Here is a 21088-nt window from a genome sequence, read left to right as displayed (position 1 = left end):
GATTAATAAGAATATATATTTTCATTAATTGGTTCATCACGTTTTGGTAAAATCTATCCATTTAGAATATACATATCGTAGTCGTACAGGAGAAAGTGACCAAGTACATTTTTTTTTACAAAAACGTGATAATTGACTATTTGATATCTTACTACCTTAATATTGCCCTGAAAAACATCCCAAAATTTTAAACTTGGAAGTACTGACTTTGTAAAAATGACTAACTGCATTGATGTTTATTGTGTTGCCAAGCAAAAGTGACTTAAATGGCCCTCCTGAACGTTTTACGTTTCGTTAGTTGGTCACGTTCTCCTGAACGACTACGATATACTTATATGTAATTTATACTGTAGTATTATTTTCGAACGAAAATTATAAAACACAATTGTGATCACTCATAATTTAATAATTTACGATAAAACACGATTCAATATATGTACATACATATATGTATACTTGTACATATATATTTAAAAACATTTTGCAAAAACTAACGAAATAACAATAAATATACGTCCAACAATGGAAGACCTATTTTTAACAGATGGTTTTATGTGGGCATTTATTATTTGGAAAATATAAAAGATGAGACAGAATTATTTATTTAGATTTAAATCTATTTGTTAACTTTAATAAATCGGTAAAATACTTAAATACAAAATAAAAATTCTGTACATAATGTATTCCACTGGTCGCACAAACCATGTTTATAATACCATTTTCCGTATAAATAACAATAAATATACGTCCAACAATGGAAGACCTATTTTTAACAGATGGTTTTATGTGGGCATTTATTATTTGGAAAATATAAAAGATGAGACAGAATTATTTATTTAGATTTAAATCTATTTGTTAACTTTAATAAATCGGTAAAATACTTAAATACAAAATAAAAATTCTGTACATAATGTATTCCACTGGTCGCACAAACCATGTTTATAATACCATTTTCCGTATAAATAACAATAAATATACGTCCAACAATGGAAGACCTATTTTTAACAGATGGTTTTATGTGGGCATTTATTATTTGGAAAATATAAAAGATGAGACAGAATTATTTATTTAGATTTAAATCTATTTGTTAACTTTAATAAATCGGTAAAATACTTAAATACAAAATAAAAATTCTGTACATAATGTATTCCACTGGTCGCACAAACCATGTTTATAATACCATTTTCCGTATAAATAACAATAAATATACGTCCAACAATGGAAGACCTATTTTTAACAGATGGTTTTATGTGGGCATTTATTATTTGGAAAATATAAAAGATGAGACAGAATTATTTATTTAGATTTAAATCTATTTGTTAACTTTAATAAATCGGTAAAATACTTAAATACAAAATAAAAATTCTGTACATAATGTATTCCACTGGTCGCACAAACCATGTTTATAATACCATTTTCCGTATAAATAACAATAAATATACGTCCAACAATGGAAGACCTATTTTTAACAGATGGTTTTATGTGGGCATTTATTATTTGGAAAATATAAAAGATGAGACAGAATTATTTATTTAGATTTAAATCTATTTGTTAACTTTAATAAATCGGTAAAATACTTAAATACAAAATAAAAATTCTGTACATAATGTATTCCACTGGTCGCACAAACCATGTTTATAATACCATTTTCCGTATAAATAACAATAAATATACGTCCAACAATGGAAGACCTATTTTTAACAGATGGTTTTATGTGGGCATTTATTATTTGGAAAATATAAAAGATGAGACAGAATTATTTATTTAGATTTAAATCTATTTGTTAACTTTAATAAATCGGTAAAATACTTAAATACAAAATAAAAATTCTGTACATAATGTATTCCACTGGTCGCACAAACCATGTTTATAATACCATTTTCCGTATAAATAACAATAAATAAACATGTTTATTAACTATCATTATCTGCATATTGTATAAGAATAAAAACACGGTTTTATAACAAAGCATGTATGGAATCTAAAAAGAAGTGCATTAGGGGAAGATATTGAAGGAATTGTAAACCAGTAAACATGATAGAGATCTATATTTAAAATGTGAGCATATTGATTTTGCTAGCTGTTTTTGAAATTCTGCATTGAACAATGTTCATTCTAGCTGCACAAATTAAATTAGGTCATGTTCATGCTCAAATTGTGCAAGTCAAGTTGGCAAAAAAAATATTTTAAAGGAATATTTTGAACTTTAGAATATATTGAAAAAAAAATATTCTTGTAGTATTGGGTAAGACAATTTTTCGAATAAATGAACTAACATAGAAGAGGCAATTTCAATCATAAATAATTATTGACCATTAACGTTGATTTCATTTCATGAATTGAAAAAAGATCATTACATCACAGAAAAAATAACTATCCGTATCATGATTTTAAAGTGGAATCTTCTGAAGAAAAAATAATTTTTTTCACAACATTACCGTGATAATGAATCATCATCTGATATTAGAGGGGACTGAGTTTATTAAATGTTTGAGGAGGAAGTTATCACTCGTGCTTTGCAAGATATACTCGTAAATATATAAAGGATTGTAAAATTTGTAGTGTCCTTCTCCATTGCTTGCATTTCTTAATTTTTTTTATTTTATAAAATTTTGTCTATACTGAATTAATATGGACCATCTTTTAAAAGCTAAGTGCATTTTCCGGGAAGCTTGAAATATTGCTTAAGACTTTTTTCCAAGAGAAGCCCACTTGGCGACCCTTGGAAAAATGTCTTTAGCACGTGAAGAAAAATGATTTTCAGAGTCCTGAAAAAATCTATTCAAAGGCTGTGAATAAAATAAGCCAAGTCTGAGTCCACTTACTCCTTTCTATACAAAAATACCCATTCCTCTAGAAAATTGAAGTTCTCGTTTCGGGTCTTTTGTTCCGGTTGCATACATAAAAAAGAATTAGTAGGGGGTTTTTTTGAAAAAGTTTGTTTCCAAAAAAAAATACTGAAAACGTTTCGACAATAGTCATCGATAGATAATAATTTCAAATGTAATCTTAAATTATGTACTTTGTTTTTAAGACTTAAAAAAACGTCTGGAAGTGTTTTAAAAATGAAATACTCAAAATATTTGATTACTTATAATTTACATGTGCAAAATATTGTTTTAGTAATTAACCTTTCATTATCGCTATGCTATTTCCTCAAGAGACTCGCACAGATTAACAGTGTAAAGTCACCAAGTTAGTGAATATGAGTATGCAATCCCAAGTGCCCTAGCTATTACGGGTATCCTCCTTTTCGTACATTCTATTCCTCCCGTATTTATTATTTATCCATTAGCAGTAATGTCCTTTATTTTGAATCCTTCACTTACGTCATCCGTATTCCACCAAATATATTTCAATGATCACCATATCGTTGTAGAGTTCTCAGTCAGATCACTAGGACAACTGACACCTAAGCGCTTCCTACGAGTAGACCAAACTCTAAACAGAGTTCCTATATTTATCGTTCATCTAAATTGTTTAACGATGTAAATGAGGATTTTTATATGTTTTACTCGTCATTGACAGCGCTGAGATAGCCTACATTGTAACTCGACATTTATATCGCGGTGTGTCCTTAGTTTCATACAATTTGTCTTGACTTGAGCTTTTATTTTTCCCCTTTTCCCTTTATCCTTTTCCACCCTCCCATCCCTCCACCAAGTTTTTTTCACATATTTACAAATGTGGAATTTGGTAACTGGAATAGTACTAGTACATATTTTGTGTAACTCATTTAGTAATTCGAATGACTTGATTGATGTATGTTACTATTCTGTAAAATTCCAAAATTAAAAAAAATTAGCGACCAAGTTAACACCCTGTCTTATGGGGTATCCTACGCACCAATGGGTGTTAATAGAGGTCAGAGATATACTTATACATAATCGTTCAAGTTAAATATTTCAAAAAAAGTCAAACTTACCGTCCGATTTAAGTCCAAGGCGTTCCTTCAGAGCACGTGCAAAAATATCATCCGCTGGATTCTGAAATAAAGACATGATTTGATTTATTGTCACTGAAACTGATATAACATAAATAATGCTCATTAAAAAGTATTTCTAACTCATTAAAATAAAATAGAGTATGATTCACATATTGCGTAGATTTCAAATATAAAAATAACATACCCACGATTCCAAAATTAGCTTAAAATATGATCGATACGGTTGCCCCGTAAGCAGTTATATTAGTGTGATGCTTGAAATGTTAATTTTTGTAGCGAAATAAGTGCCCAATAATTCGAGGTGAAGGACGACTTTTACACCAAATATCGCGTGAACTAAGCCAATGCAAATAACGTAAGGAGATTATTTTTTAAATTTATTTGCAAATTTGGAGTGTCAAATACTATGTAAACCTCTTAAAAATAATCCCTTTGAATAATAAGTACTTAATGTAATACCCACGCGGAGGGGAAAAGCTCGAGAAAATTGTTTCAATTTAAATAATTACTGAAATGAGCAAGCAAGAAAATGAGTAAAGTCTAAATAACAATGAAGATAGCGCGATATTAAAATAATTGTTTGCTCCAAAAATATATATTACTACTTATGCGATACGTTTCAATTCCACTAAGTGTTCGTATGAAGCATATTCTTCAAAAGCAGTACGACACCTACCAGCACTTGCCTCAACGATCACAAAAGCCTCCCTACAGTGGGTGATTTACAAACAAAAAAATATTGACAATATTATTGGGTTAGCTCTAATAAAAAAGGAGGTAATGTATTGATTTGGCAGTAAATCAAAAATAAAAAAAAAACTTGATTCTTGATTTTACCAGAGATTTTTAGTTGTTGATGGCATTCATTGTTCAAAAATTGAAAATGGTACTTTACTTTACTTTATTTTACTTTACCTCTTTTTCTGACCATATCTGCATCCGATGGTTCATGGGGCACTGTATCATTTGAACTTTAAAACGAAAATTTGATCGTAATGTCTGTGAAGGTAAGGTGATTGGTCCTGCGCTACAGAACAAATAATTGGAATGTATTAAATGAGTTACAGATGACGAAAGAAGCTTAGAATGAAGGGAACGTGTATGCTAAAGGAAATGGAAAAGGTAAAGTAGGTAGGAAAAAAAATAATATACCTATACTAGTACTAGCTTGTGTAACGTGCTAGTCCGTTGAGGGTAAAAATAACGATATAAAAATAGTTAAAAATAAATGCCGTTACAATTATCTCCAAACGATTTAAAGTACATTAAAAAAAACTGAAGGAAATTAATCAATATTTCATGTTATGAAATAATAATATCATTAATGTACACAATAATATATTTAGGTATTAAAGCAAGAATTCATAAGTGATAAATTACCCTATATAAATTTAATATGTAAAAGCTTTTATAGTTTAATACGCTCTTGTATGTATAGTATGTATGTAAGTAGCCCACGTTGTCTCGGAACTTTCGGGAGGGGACGTAGTGAACTCTGAACTTTGTACCGGGGATAAGCGGTCAGTTTGTAATTTTTTATTAAGCTCTTCGAAAAGTGATTGGATTTAGGCTGTAAGTATATCGGAAGTATTGACCTAGAAAGTGTGGCGTGCAAAAGCTTTCTGCATATAAGGGCGAGTTTCTCTGTAATGTTGTATTGACGAATTGGAAGTTCAAATCACGCCAACTAATTTGATGGACAGTCCGATAAGAGGTCATCCTTTGAGTCAGTGAAATCTATAATACTCGACTTTACTGACTATTGTATTACGCGTAGCGACCTTCGGAATCCATCTTTTTAATCCGTCCTCTATTACATAACATCACTATTGAGGGAATATTAAGGGAGTATATGCCTTTGGATATTACGATGTTATGTTTATTTCTTAATAAAAATATTATTTTATTTTAAAAATATATTAAAGTGAGCGTTATTTTCTTAAATCTCAATGGTGCTATTATTAAACTGTAAAATATAAATCTGCAATTAAATTCAAGGAAAAAAGAGAATCTCCATTTGTAAGGGTTATAAATATAAATTTTTCGTCACTATAAGCCACTAGTAAGCACTGATGCACTGATCCATTAGTTCATAGTTTGATGTTTTTTTAATAAAGGAAAAAAAGAAGAAGATTTTTTTCATTTTATAGGTCATTCATTATTTGTAGTATAGGTCAGTTTTCAACTGATTTGAACTTAGCGGTCAAGCATTTTATTTTAACGTAACTCCCAAATTATTTCTCAGACTATTCACGATGAAACTGAAAGCAATTTGAATGCTAACGTGGACGATCACTGCATTTGTAGCTCAGTTTGGTAATCGAGAGATGTTATTATTTAATTTCTAGCTGTATTTTTCACAACATCCTTCCCCGTCGTTTCCGAAACAAAGGCAAGCAGATAGAAAAATGCAAAGATAAAAATACCTATGCATCACAAAATCTTCAACGTTGCATCAAAATATTTTTGAAGTCAAAACATGTTGTAGTATGAGAGATCGATATTAAAAAAAAATCTTATAGTATTTGTATATTGCACACAGGTATTATCTTATACGTCTCATAATTTCTAGACCTGAGATTTGTGACGTACGCACTTCTGTAAGCAACATCATTGGAGTAGCGTATTTCTGGAGTAGGCGCCGAAGAACTCGCTAATAGCAGCTCCGCGCGACCCTCAGCTATGAGAGGTACTCCAACTCCAAGGTACTCACAAGTTGTGTGGACTGCGAAAATTTGCTATTCGTTTTACATTTATTATATTTATTTCCTAACAAACAATATTTTTTATTCATGCAGCAAAAAAATCTTTAGAATATAACAGCATGAAGCGTTTAGACGGTTCTCTCTCAAAATGAGAGTGTTGCCGAATACTGTATTTAGAATGTATGTAATACCTAAACTAATTTAATGCAAACGATTCTTCGGCGTGTAGGATAATAAAACATTTAGTTTATTCATGGTACTCAAGAATGCGCGGATTGCACAAATATATATAAATAGATTTGGAAAAGATTGACATAAATAATCGGGTTGATAACATCTACTTAAATTGTAAATCCGTTTAATAATTTCAGATTGCTGACGAGTTTGTGAGGCTGAAAAAACATGTATTCAGTTTTCAGGAACCCTTTTTGGATGGCTTAGGCTCCATCTTTCTGACCATTGCACGACATCGACCCATCCCAAAAGACCAGAAGGCTGGTACTGATGCTAGATGCTACTCCCGCTGCTGCGAATCCTCTCTCACTGAACTCCGAGTTGCTTTACTCGGCCTATAGCCACATAGAGGCAGGCGCCCTGCAGGATTCCCCGAGGTACCTCGGTGGCACATTGCGCATTGCTTTATACCCAGTCAGCACAGCTTGTACTCGACCAGCGACCTCTCTGGGATATGGAGGCAGTGAAGTGCACAGAGAAGTGGCGTCATACGTTCGTATGCTATACCAAATACCAATGCGGATGCTGCATTCAGAACCGATGCTAACGTTTAATTTTAAACTGTCAATAGGAATAAAGTAGACAGTGTTTTCTTCACATTACTTTAAATACGTATTTGCTATCAATAAAAAGTATTACATCGCCAATGTATTTCAGTGTTATGAAGACAGAATAATACAAATTTTCGTGGGAATTACTAAAATAATGGGAAAACTCACCGTAATAATAATTACTATCAATACTCGTATTATGAAAAGAAAGCATTTTTTTCATTGTAATATTGCAATGTTACGAAATGAAAAGAAATTTTTAGGTAACACTAAAATATGCAAAATAGTTTACTAACCTACAAGTTTGACGTTAATTTCGTAATACTGTAAAATGATAATGAATGAATTTTAATTTTTTAAATTATGTTATTTAATTTAAATTATTACTGTGAGTTTATTCATAAAATAGTTGTGTTTCAGCATTAATAATACTGGTCAACAAAATAAATTTAAAAATTGGTGCCGAAAGTATAACAACTGATTTTTAATGTGCTGATTTCAAAAATGCCACCAGTTTTAATAGTTATAACGTGAAATGTACAAAATTTGAAAATTAATGTTTTTCAATGAAGCATATCTCAAAAAATACATCTAATAGACAAATTCCGAGGGTTATTTCGGATTCTGCAGCCAAAAATTAACTAGGAACAGTTAAAAAATCGCGGCCACCAAAATGTTTGTTGGCCTGTGTTATAGAAGGTTTGACGTCAAAGGACTCGTACACATTAAACAAGCTCGTAGAATTCTGGGTAAACTTTTACAAATAGTAGTGATGTTCCTTCACGTACGTCATCTGTATCTTTAAAAAAAATCACCCCTAGATTCAAGATCTGGAGTGCAGGACTGATCACCTCGCGTTCAAATACTTGACAATCAAGTGTCGACCCGATGGGGTGCCCTGCCGATTCACGATTGGGGAGGATGGGCATAATAAAACTTTTTAATATTCATGAATTCAGAATGTGAGATGAATCCTTTTCATAGGGATTGAAATAAATGTAAAAGTTTTACTTGAGTAACATAACAGGACACAGCACATAACCCTACCTGAGTAAAAAGAATCGTGTTTATTTGTCTCATGAGTTTTTAACATGACTAGACAGGTAAAGGGGGAAAATAGCATGCGTCTACATAAGGAAGGTTTCGTAAAAATAAAAGGTTTTGCATGATTAAACTGCAAAACCTTTATTATTTCTTGCCATCGTTGTTTTACATTGTAAAATAGCGCATTATGCGCTTAGTTATTCAGAACGAATAAATATGCACGACGAAATGGGAAAATGTCAATTAAACGAATAAGCATACTATCAAATTTAATACCGGTAAATTACCATAAAAGTTTCAAAATATGTGTACAAAAATCGAATATGTTGAAGTTTACACTTAAGAGGATTAAAAAAAACTATATAAGATAGTTTATACGAATTCATAAATAAATAAAAGGGGTAATCTAATTATTTATGGAAAAAAACTTACAAACGAATTGTTCATCCTTGATATTTATTTTAATTTTTTTTTTAATGCCAGTGGAAAATGAGTCGTATTTTTCCCGCGTTTAAAGATATTTCCGCGGGAAATTCCCCGTAACGGCCGGTACAGCGGAAGGAAAGCCGCCCGCGCTACATGCAGTAAACGAGCAACGACTACACGCGACCAGCGGACGCGAGGCACTAAACTGAATAGTCTTCTCGGCGGGTAATCAAACGTCAAACAACAAGCAAAATTAGACCACCGGGTAGAAGGGTTCGCGCAATGACTCGGCCCGATGGAACAGGATGCTGCGCAAGTGATCATACCACGCAAGTTACGGAAAATTCCCTACAAAAATAATGTCACCGACATGATTTATTTTCAGCACCTAGTATCCCTTAATTGTTAAATATTATTACAGACATTCAGCCGTACATAAAACGGCTACCTTGGACAACATCGAATGGACAAAAATGCAGGCAATAAAAATACACGTGTTCAACCTAGTCTCAAGCGTCAAGGGTAATCTGTCCATACTTCAAAAGGGAACGTTCAAGAAATATGTATGACGAGAAGGAATAACAAACAAAAATAGTTTTTAAATCATTTATAAAATATATAAAAGCGGTTCCTTATTACATGCTAGTTTTAATAATCCACAAATTTATGATTAACTATATCTCTCTGACAAGGGTAAGTCAAATCATTTTGTTAAATGATTGTACAGGATGGTGCGACTAGAACTGCAAGTGTTTATGATAAAAGAAATATATATATGTATGAAAATAATATGTTGCGATGCTCTTAATGCCCTCCATAATTGAAAATTTGCTTATTGTTGTTTACAGCATAAACAACATAAACATTATTATTATTTTTTAAATTATTATGGGTTTATAATATGTAGTAGTATTAATTTTTAATCCAATATTCATTTTGGAAAAAAAATCACAATTTTAAAAACACATTAGGTTTAAGTAAATAGTTTATAGTAAAAGAAATATGTATAAAAATATTTCGTTGCGATGCTTCTTAAGATCATCCTTGGTTTATTTATGGAATATGTAAACACTTACTTATACTTCCATCATAATGTTAGTTATAATATGCAGCATTATCTATATGACACATGTGAGCTGATATTGCAACGGTTCTGAAATTAACGCAGGTATTTGTTGAAATACGGTGTTAGCTGGAATAGGGAATTTAGTCCCAGGTAACGATGATGGTTCGGGGGGTACAGGAGGTATTAGTGGGTGGCAGGGAGAGGCTGGAGGCTGGAGGCTGAAGGCTGGAGGTAACTGGTAACCAGGGTGAATGTGGAACTGGAATCAGGGTGGCAATCTGCCAGGAGTTATTAGATCACAGCGGCAGAGATCCGGAAAATCGCAATTTAAGGAGGAAATCGACAGCAGTCTAGTTGACGAAGTTTGCTATGTAAATGGGAACTGAAAATTTAAGCAGAAATACCAAAACACATTTTTTTCAATCCATTTTAAAACAGTGTTATAAAGGATTCGATTTTAATCATGTCATTCTCTCTGGACTTACATAACTGACACCGAAAAAATACGATGACAGATAAAAACCAAATACAGGTTATTAGGTTAGGATAGTAGCAAATTAGCTTCGAAGCGTATAAATATTAAAAAAAAAACTGAGAGTTAAGGTACGGTACCAAATATTAATCGTGTAATAAAAGTGAGATATTAAACACGATTATTTAAAGCTACACGACTTTTGTTTTTTTTTAATAAAGCGAAAAACATATATATATATATATATATATATATATATATATATATATATATATATATATATATATATATATATATATATATATATACAGTATCTACTCAATGAATTAGGGCCACGCAGAATTTCGCGCAATTTCTCAATTCAAACAGGAATAACTCAGAGAAAACCTTGAATAAAACAACATTGAATTTTATTTACACATGAACACTTTATTACGCTTAAATTATGCGTATATTTTCATATAAATATAGTTAGTATTTAGTATTTCCACCTTTGGCAGAAATAACTGCCTCAATTCTTTTTGGCATACTTAAAATGCACTGTTTTATCATGTTTTTCATTTCTTCGTCTTCTGACCAAATTTTTTGATTATTTTTTTTTAGACAGTCTACTGTCGGATTTGGAAATGAGTATACCTTATTTTTTAACATGCTTCATACGTTTTCTATAGGATTAAGGTCCGGAGAACTTCCAGGCCAGGGGAGCAAAGGCAGATTTTTGTTAGACAAAAATTTTATTATTGATTTAGCCCGGTGGCAAGGTGCCCCATCCTGCATGAAGGTGTATGGACCTTCTGTTGGGTCGAGTGTATGATAGAAGGGCAATAAAATACGTTCAAGGACCTGCTTATAGGAATTTTGGTTCACTGTTCCTTCCACGAAAAACAACGGCCCAGGTAAATTGTTAATAATACATGACCATATCATTGTTGCAGGGGGGTGTTTGATAACTTTTACCACACAGGCCTCATTGTAACGTTCCATTGGTGTTCTCCTGACGAATCGATGGCTCTCTGTCACGGCTTCTAACCGGCACTCATCACTAAAGATGACCTGAAAAATAATGAAAATTTAAGCTTAATTCAAATATATAAGTTTATTTACTAAAATGATATGTTGAAAATTCAATTTAAATAAATACCTTTTTCCAATCATCTACCGAGTAATTTCGATGTAGCCTGGCCCATTTTAATCGATCCGCTTACATTCGTGGTGTCAATTTTGGTACTTTTACAGGGCGCCTGCATTTCAGATTTACTTCGTAAAGACGTCGCCTCAGTGTTGATACCGATATATTTATACCCTCTTCTTCCAATTTTATTTTGAATGTTTTTGCTGATGCACAACGGTTTTCTAAGGCACTTTGAACGATTTTTCAATCAGTCCTCGGTGTTGTTTTTCTAATCCTATGACAGTTCTTTCGCCGATTGCTGGTGGCGGGTGACTGATTTTTTATTGATTTTGAAATTCTGTCCACTGTTTGACGAGAAATGTTTTCTTTTTTTGAAATTTCTCTATTAGATAGTATTCCTAATTTCAGTAGCACTATAACACTAGACTTTTTTTCCTCAGAAATGTCTTTACTTTTTCCCATTTTGTCCTTTTCAAAAAAAACACTTGTGTTTACAAAAAAAAATTATACTTAATGAACTAAAATAAAAAATTAAGTTTTTTTCACAAGACACGATAACTATATAACCTCTCTGAACAAAACAACAACCAGAACTCAAGAAACTTCACTAATAAATGAGATAGGACTATTTTTTGAACTTTCAACTATCTTTCTACCTGTGCTAATTAGGGACCTTTCTCAGAAAAAGGGTTTGAAATTTTGTAAAGGCTTAAATAATCCAGGTATATTTGACATATTATTGAAGGTAATATACATGATATTAGATGTCAATAGAAAACTTAAAGTATTTATGTAAAATAAATATAATAATCCAAAAGATTTCAGAGTATTCAAAAAAATAATGGGTGGCCCTAATTCATTGAGTAGATACTGTATATATATATATATATATATATATATATATATATATATATATATATATATATATATATATATATATATATATATATATATATATATATATATATATATATATATATATATATATATATATATATATATATATATATATATATATATATATATATATATATATATATATATATATATATATATATATATATATATATATATATATATATATATATATATATATATATATATATATATATATATATATATATATATATATATATATATATATAACTTGACAATTTATAATTTAACATACTGTCCGGACGCACTGACATGGAACTTATGAGGGGGGTGATTGTGTAAATTGCCTGCAGATGAAACCATTCCGTCTTGTATGAACGCGACAGCTTTACATCCCTTATTCTGGTGTGTGGAACACACCCACCGTTCTTTACCCTTATTAGATTTCTGGTGGAATCTAAAGGTGAAATTAAATAACAGCAGGAGTTTCTTGCCACATTGTGATGGAATGAAAAAAGGCACCAACGCTGAAAAAGATAGAATTATATGTAAAGAATATATTTAAGATTTTAACATCTCGAAATAAAAGAAAAAAAACTTGTAAGTCTAAGTGGTATTACGTAAAGTGAACGAGTTAATATATATATATATATATATATATATATATATATATATATATATATATATATATATATATATATATATATATATATATATATATATATATATATATATATATATATATATATATATATATATATATATATGTATATATGTATATATGTATATATGTATATATGTATATATGTATATATGTATATATATATATATGTATATATATATATATATATATATATATATATATATATATATATATATATGTATATATATATAAATATATATATTTATATATATATATATATATATATATATATATATATATATATATATATATATATATATATATATATATATATATATATATATATATACATATTTGCCAACCCTTTCACTTAAATTATTGTTACTTTAATGCAACTGAATCAACAGGAAGGATTCACTTTGCGTGTTATTTAATAAACAATATCAAAAGGGTTACTTGATGAGAATAATTCGAGAGTGTGTTTAATGAATGTAACCTTAGTATAGGGGTCGGTCTATCTTACAGCTTGTAATTCAACCAATCAACGTAATAACCGGAGCTAGCTGCTGCATATTGTACACATAGTAATATTATGTAATTATTCGTAGAATACTAGGGGTCCCGGCTGGAGGACTAAAGCTGACGACTTTTGTTTTTTTTTAATAAAGCGAAAAACATATATATATATATATATATATATATATATATATATATATATATATATATATATATATATATATATATATATATATATATATATATATATATATATATATATATATGTATATATGTATATATGTATATATGTATATATGTATATATGTATATATATATATATGTATATATATATATATATATATATATATATATATATATATATATATATATATATATATATATATATATATATATGTATGTATATATATATAAATATATATATTTTTATATATATATATATATATATATATATATATATATATATATATATATATATATATATATATATATATATATATATATATACATATTTGCCAACCCTTTCACTTAAATTATTGTTACTTTAATGCAACTGAATCAACAGGAAGGATTCACTTTGCGTGTTATTTAATAAACAATATCAAAAGGGTTACTTGATGAGAATAATTCGAGAGTGTGTTTAATGAATGTAACCTTAGTATAGGGGTCGGTCTATCTTACAGCTTGTAATTCAACCAATCAACGTAATAACCGGAGCTAGCTGCTGCATATTGTACACATAGTAATATTATGTAATTATTCGTAGAATACTAGGGGTCCCGGCTGGAGGATAGGAGATCGAAGGACCCTTGCGGGATATGAGAACGTTAATAAAAGCGATACGTGAATCACGGCTCCAAATCAAATGATTCTAATTTGAGCAATTGACAAATTTTAGGGGGACTCCCCTTTCGTTTCATACTTTCAATGACTAAATAAGATAACATCATCATTTTTCATACCACAGTACCTACATAAATTCCTTAAAATTTGGTTAGTAGGTAATCTATTCAATTTTTTATTTCACGAGAATTATATTTTAGCCGTCGTGAATGTTTTTTTATGGCAAATGTTTTATGAGCAGAAAAAGAGCCAATGCGATCGATTCATATTGTAAATTGTACTGGCAAAGGTGAAGTATTGTTACACTCCTAATGTGAATATTAATTTAGAAGAAAATAATGATTTTACTTATATTTAAAAGGTAAATACAAACAATCTCCCGAAACATCTGAATGATAAAGCGAATCTAGCATCAAACTGATAAGCTCCTCAACACCTAAGAGAACTTCACTGGTTGAAGTGTCCAGAATGAATAACTTTCAGAAGACAGGCAACCCTACGTTCGGCAAGCACATCAGCTTTCGGCAGACTGTCGGAGCCAAAACTGATATTTCAGGCTTTTTGCGTTTGCAGCCTGCGTATTTCAGCTATCCAAACTTAGAACACAGTAAAGGACTTTTATTGTAAAAATTTTTTTTTGCATTTTTGTAAGAAAAGCGTTTTAAAAAAAAGTGTCTCTTACAGTGTTTTAAGTTTGGACAGCCGAATTAAGTTGAGTAATAAAGGATAATTATAGGGACATCAATGAAGGGATATTTTTATGGGGTAAAATGTACCAATCAATTATGCTAAATGTAAATTAATACTCTTTAACGATGCAAAGCGATGAAAGAAAATACAAAAACAATATTGCATTGAAATTTTAATTCTTGCTACGCAGTTTCAGAAATACCTATCTATAATACTATTGCGAATAGGAAAAAAAAAGAAGAAAAAAAAGGAGTAAAAAAGGAAGAAGAAACATTTAAAATAAATAACAATTTTGTCAAGTACAGTAAAAAATAGAGTGGACAAATTGATTTATTTTTTATTTATATTTTTGCAACATAATTAATGATATGCACAGAGCAATCTCTTGGATTGCAAAACAATAACTAAATTGTAGATTAAACGTAAATATTGTAATATCTCAATACGTAAATGTTTTTTAAATAGTATTATACAAGCCAGGGAACGATATCATATAATAGAGTAAATTAAATAAATACGCAATGTTTTTACGAAGAATAAAGTATACCGGGCACGGGATTATGAGATTGACATTAATAAACAAATTTATTTGGTAATTTGCTCTTATTTAATTTCCCGCTAGAACTTGCCGCCATCTTATAATTCATTTACTTAAAGCCATCAAGAAAACATTAATAACCACTTTCGACATGATGACGCGCTACAGCGTTTGACTACAACATTTCTTGTCAGTATTATTATGTTGTTTATTATGCAATCCAATAATAGAAATGAGTAGAACCGAAAATTATTCATACTTATATAATTTTACTGATTGCTATTGGTAAGATTAATATTTGAGGCTAATATCATAATAAAAAGTAGAAATCAAGATACCATTAATGTTTCCACCGAGAGATATATGAAATGTGCTATTATACCATTTCACATACACTACGAAAAGAAGTGTGCTTAAATAATAAATAAATAAATAAAAAGATAGCGGAGCATAATATATGACTTAAAATTGTATGATTTAAAAAAAAAAAACAAATTCATTACATATAAGTACATATGTACATAACTTAAGGTCAAATTATAATCTGCATAAAAATTGAAAATCATGTTTTCAGGCGTCACCCAGCATGCACCGAAATCCGGTTAAAATTGTGTATAAGTGTATTTTAATAAAAAGGGTAGGTATCTGATAATAAAAGCTTTCCCAAATCAAACATAGATGCTGCCGCGTACTCAATTATGAAGCGATACGAGAATTATGATATATGTATGAGTTCCAATAAAAATAGTAAAAATTTTAAAATATTAGTGGTTGTCAATCATGGGTAGAATGGTGAATGTTACACGTATATATCAGTGATTACTTAGCCAGACTATGACAGATCATAATCCCTGTCAATACCCAGAATTCTATGTTCTTTTTCATCTGTGTCGAGATGTCAAAATGTAAAAATAACTCCTAAAAAGTGGAAAAACTCAGATTTGTGAACAAGGATTTGACACATCCAAAATAATTTAGAAAATAAATATTAAAAAGGTCATATGAACACGGTTAAATTTTCATCTTGAGTTTAGATTTGATGCGGATAAGATAATTGAATAAGTTATGGAATTGAATATTGAAATATCCTAAAATCGAGCCATTCCAAGAGTGAAGCAGCCAAGCATATGAATTTATCATAAAGCACCAGAGCAGCTAATGGAAACTGTGAATGGGATAAGATATTTGGAATTGGGAAGCAAACAGTTTAAGAAATGCATGTCAAGCAGAAGTATAAACTAGGAATAGTAATTGAGGATCTTAATTAGGTTTTGAAGATTTATATAATGGTAACAAAAGTGTCTGAAAAAAATAAATATGATGAGTAACATATTAAATCATTTCCGTAAAAAAACGCTAGGCTAAGGTACTCAAATGATTATCTCGATGAAAGATAAATGGATACCTGCCCCGTATTCATGAACACAATAGGTAATTATAGAACATATTCGGGGGCTCATTTCCAGTAAGAAAACTATTAAAAAACGTGTTTTAGTTCCTTGAAAAACTTTTTGCTTAGCTACAGATTAGATATACGAGATTAATTATACGTTTTCTGTATATTTTTTTAAAATAATGTTCGAAGTTATTCACGAATTGCTTTTGAAATTTTGACACAACGTTGTATTCGAATAAGCGCGTGTTTTAAATATTATACACCTTAAACAGATAAAAACATGTTTGTTTTAAACACTGTTTTTACCATAATGGCAGCGATATCTGTTGAACGTAATAGCAATATACGCAATACTAAACATAGGTCATGGCGGACAGTATGCTTTAATATATTTTTTTATTATTACATCGTTATTTCGTAGATTTTTAATATTTTCATTTATTCATAAGCATTGTGAAATTATGCATATAAGAAATGGGTGCTTTATATTTCATTTTGTATATTAAAAGCATTGATAACTTTGTGGTATGGTAATCGGAAAATCATTCCATTTTATAAACACTTATTGGTAGTCACGAATAAGTGGTATTACACAAAGTAAACAATGGATGATATGGAGTGCTTTATATTTTCTTTCTCTTCCATTTAACCAGACTTAGCCACAGCAACGTGTGGCCGGGTACAAGTAGTGTGAGAATATAACAATGTTGCTTGTTAATAACTAAAATGGTGGAGATAAAATTTGTTTACGTAATTCTTAGTCAAAAAAACTCTTACGTTAAACAAAATTCTACGTCAAGGACGTATGTTGGTATGTCAACATTCCGCATAAATGCTGTAAATCGTAAGTAGTTTAAGGTGAACGTAAACCGAACTTCAAATAAAATATACGTACCGATAAATAAGAGGTAAAAATTATTTAAAAGGTTCAAATTCTTGTTTTTATTTACATGGAATTAAAGACTAAAATCAGGGGTCGTAAAATGTAATAATAGTAGTGACGCAATGCTTTCAAAATGTTGCTTGTAAATGCTGACGACAACAAAAAAATACAGAAAAGCGCAATTAAAAGCTGAACGGCCATGAAAACTTAAGGATAAAAACATACATACTTATCTAGATAATAAAAAAGAGACAAAAAGCAATAATTTTTTATATATATTTTAACCGTACCGTGAATTGTTTGCCTGACTAAATCATCAGTTGCATTTTAATATAGTGAAATAATATTATATGTATGATACTCGTATTATAGTGTGTATCACGTATGCCGCAATGTCTGCATCGGTAAGTCGAGGCTTCTGCACATATAAGGAAGTGAACCAAAGACTGGCGACAGAAAATCCCTCCGTGCTAAAGGTTAATAAAAACATAATTTTAAAATAATCCGATGATGTTGATTTTCAAGATCGTAGATATCATATTATAAAGATTATATAATCCGTTCGTTATTTTGTTACTCGCATAAAGATAAAACATTAATTTTTTTTTAATCGACTATAAAAATGAGCTAGAGTCGAACTGAAAAACAAACTTAGCCGTACATATTGTAATCATATAAATTATTTATAATTTGAAAGCCTGAAGGGCGTACTTTCCATATATTTTTGTTGTGTATTATTATTTATTTGCATGTAAGTATTTCATAAGTACAGGAGAGTGATTATTCTCTTCATTCATAATTTAGTGAACAAAACATTAACTAGATTATAGTCGTTCAATGTTCCGATGTGCGTGCGTAATAATTAAATCATAGAATTTGAAACAAGTGACCAGTAGTCTAGTATGAAAAGTATGACTAAGGAGGAAATGATTATCAAATTAAATGGAATAACACGATTAATTCCGATATGAAATGTACTGTCTCGGATGTTATTATTGTAGGTACCTATGTTAAATTGTTTAGCAATTTTTCATTTGCTTAATTTGACAGGAATCTGAATTTTGAAATATATAAAAATATATCAAAGGGATATATGTTTATGTTCGTACGTAATTAATGAGAGAAATATAAGAGGAAATGGTGACAGGCGGCAAGGCGTATTCGGATAAAATTTCAATAGCGAAAATCAAGTCGCAGGGTTGATTCCCGCCAATAATTTAAAAAATATTTATTTTCAATCGCATTGGTATAGATTTATTATATCTCCTGTTGCCATTATTCCTTTCAACTGAGAATTTGTAATTGGATTGTAAAAAAATCTGTTAACGCTCAGTATTTCATTATTTATTATTCAGAGGGGATTTGTTTTTTTTAAGAAAAAATACTCGAGAACAGAAGATACTACTAGTCTACACTGTAGCACTCGTCTTTATGAAAGAAGCTTCCTTTGAATTCGCAAAGCGTAAATCTCAAACCTTTCATTATTTAAGAAACTTTTCTCACTTTCTTTATCCGAATTCTTTCTCACACTATGACAAATTTTCTTTCAATTGTTACTGAAATATGAATGTAAATATCTCTTTTAAAAAATCAGTAAAAAAAGGTTAATGAAAGTTATATTTGTATGTCTTTACTAAATTGACAATATCTACAATCCACACAAAACTGATCGTGAAAAGAAATCGTGTAAATTCAATATAGGAAGGTAATCTTATCTCCGCCCCGGTAAAACCAAAACATTACTTCTAAAACTGTTATTACATAAATATAAATTTTTGGAAAAATACATATAAAAATGCAATATTTATTACCAAACTACAACGGAGAGTATTATAAGCATTTTAAATGCCAATAATAATAATTAGCAGTTTTAATACCAGAAATAAAAAAAAGTGAACGCACTTTAATCCCCAAAAAATGTGTGTTCAAACACGCAAGAGAAACACGTGCCATTAAAATAAAATAATCAAAATGTTGGATTATTTTTTTGTTGTTCTATCTTTGAGACGAGAATAAAATACCATAAACCTTTAACAATTGAAATCATATTTAAAGTTTCAAATATAACTTGAAAAATCTCGAAAAACATAAATATTAAAAACATATTGATTGAACTTACAGTAAGTCGAATGCGTCGATCTTAGATGCTGGGATTTTCAAACTATACACGGCACTGATTATATTATTTGACTCCGGGCACGCAGAACTATCTGAGATACGAGGACATATGTGGGTATGTACTTATATGGTAAGTTAATCCTCAACAGTTAATGCAGAGATCTAGATCGCAAGCTTCAAAGCACTTTTAGCACTCACTAGACTGATTCAAGAAAGAAACAACTCACTCGAATGTGCCGCGACAAAATGACAAAAGCCTACTAACTCTACGCGAACCACATAATACATGCGCGTATATCGCATAGTAGGAATACTTTTATACGGCGCATGCTGCTCAGTGCTGAGTACCGAGTAGTGAGTAACCGGGTAGCGAGATAGGCGGATAGTACTAGCGGGTGGTTCAAACGATGAGTGTGTTTCGCTGTTAAATCTACATCGATAAGATACACCCTAATGATTCGTCACGTGAAAAAGAAACAAAACAATTAAATTGTCATTATGATAAGAAGGCGCATTAAAAATAACGATAAGGATTAGTAATTATACGTTTCTTATTATTGATCAAAATGCTAGATCTACACTATCAGTTCCTACAATCAGTTAATGTTGAAGGAAGTGATCTTCAATATTATGAACAATAATAATCAACAATTTATCTTCGTTTATAAAGATTTGTATACGGTTAATAACTTTGTTATTATTGTTTGTCGAGAGCAAACAACATTGTCATGGAGTAGAATGGCCGGAACGTTTATCAGTGGACACAGGTTGTGGAATGCGGAGTAAATATTTATTCAATAAATACATCAAACACTGTGGCATCTTACCAAATGGCGTACCAGTTTGAATAATGTATACAATAATTTATGGTCGCCTTCATTTTTACGTATGAAAATGTTTATCTCAGCATTATGAAAAGGATGAAATAATATTTCCAGGAAATGAAGAGAAGTTGAAGTAAGTAAAGAGAATATGTACAATGAAGGGACGTCAACAGTACTTTGTGGCC

At 30.1% G+C, this 21088-nt stretch overlaps 1 protein-coding gene across 2 annotated transcripts in view; it reads right to left on the bottom strand.

The window, feature by feature from the left end:
• LOC148299119 (protein FAM107B) overlaps positions 1 to 20424 on the bottom strand; it is a 35615-nt gene extending 15191 nt beyond the window's left edge. Inside the window, exons 1-2 of one of the 2 annotated variants that reach the window (XM_088276362.1) lie at positions 20081 to 20424; positions 3926 to 3986 (exon numbers count right to left, since the gene is read on the bottom strand). Coding sequence is in view for 1 of the 2 variants with exons in the window: in XM_088276361.1 (XP_088132487.1) it covers positions 3926 to 3986; positions 8913 to 8927 (76 nt within the window). In the remaining variant the exon portion in view is untranslated. Of the gene's footprint in view, positions 1 to 3925; positions 3987 to 8912; positions 9053 to 20080 lie in introns of those variants that run through there. The other variant, XM_088276361.1, reaches the window with a different exon arrangement.
• Positions 20425 to 21088: the final 664 nt, after the last annotated feature.

The sequence above is a fragment of the Brachycentrus maculatus genome, unplaced genomic scaffold, assembly GCF_059751285.1.
Source record: "Brachycentrus maculatus isolate JH-2025_06_01 unplaced genomic scaffold, ASM5975128v1 h1tg001325l, whole genome shotgun sequence".
Lineage (NCBI taxonomy): Eukaryota > Metazoa > Arthropoda > Insecta > Trichoptera > Brachycentridae > Brachycentrus > Brachycentrus maculatus.
The sequence above is the reverse complement of the archived record's forward strand: the minus strand, read 5'-3'. Positions and strand labels throughout refer to the sequence as shown.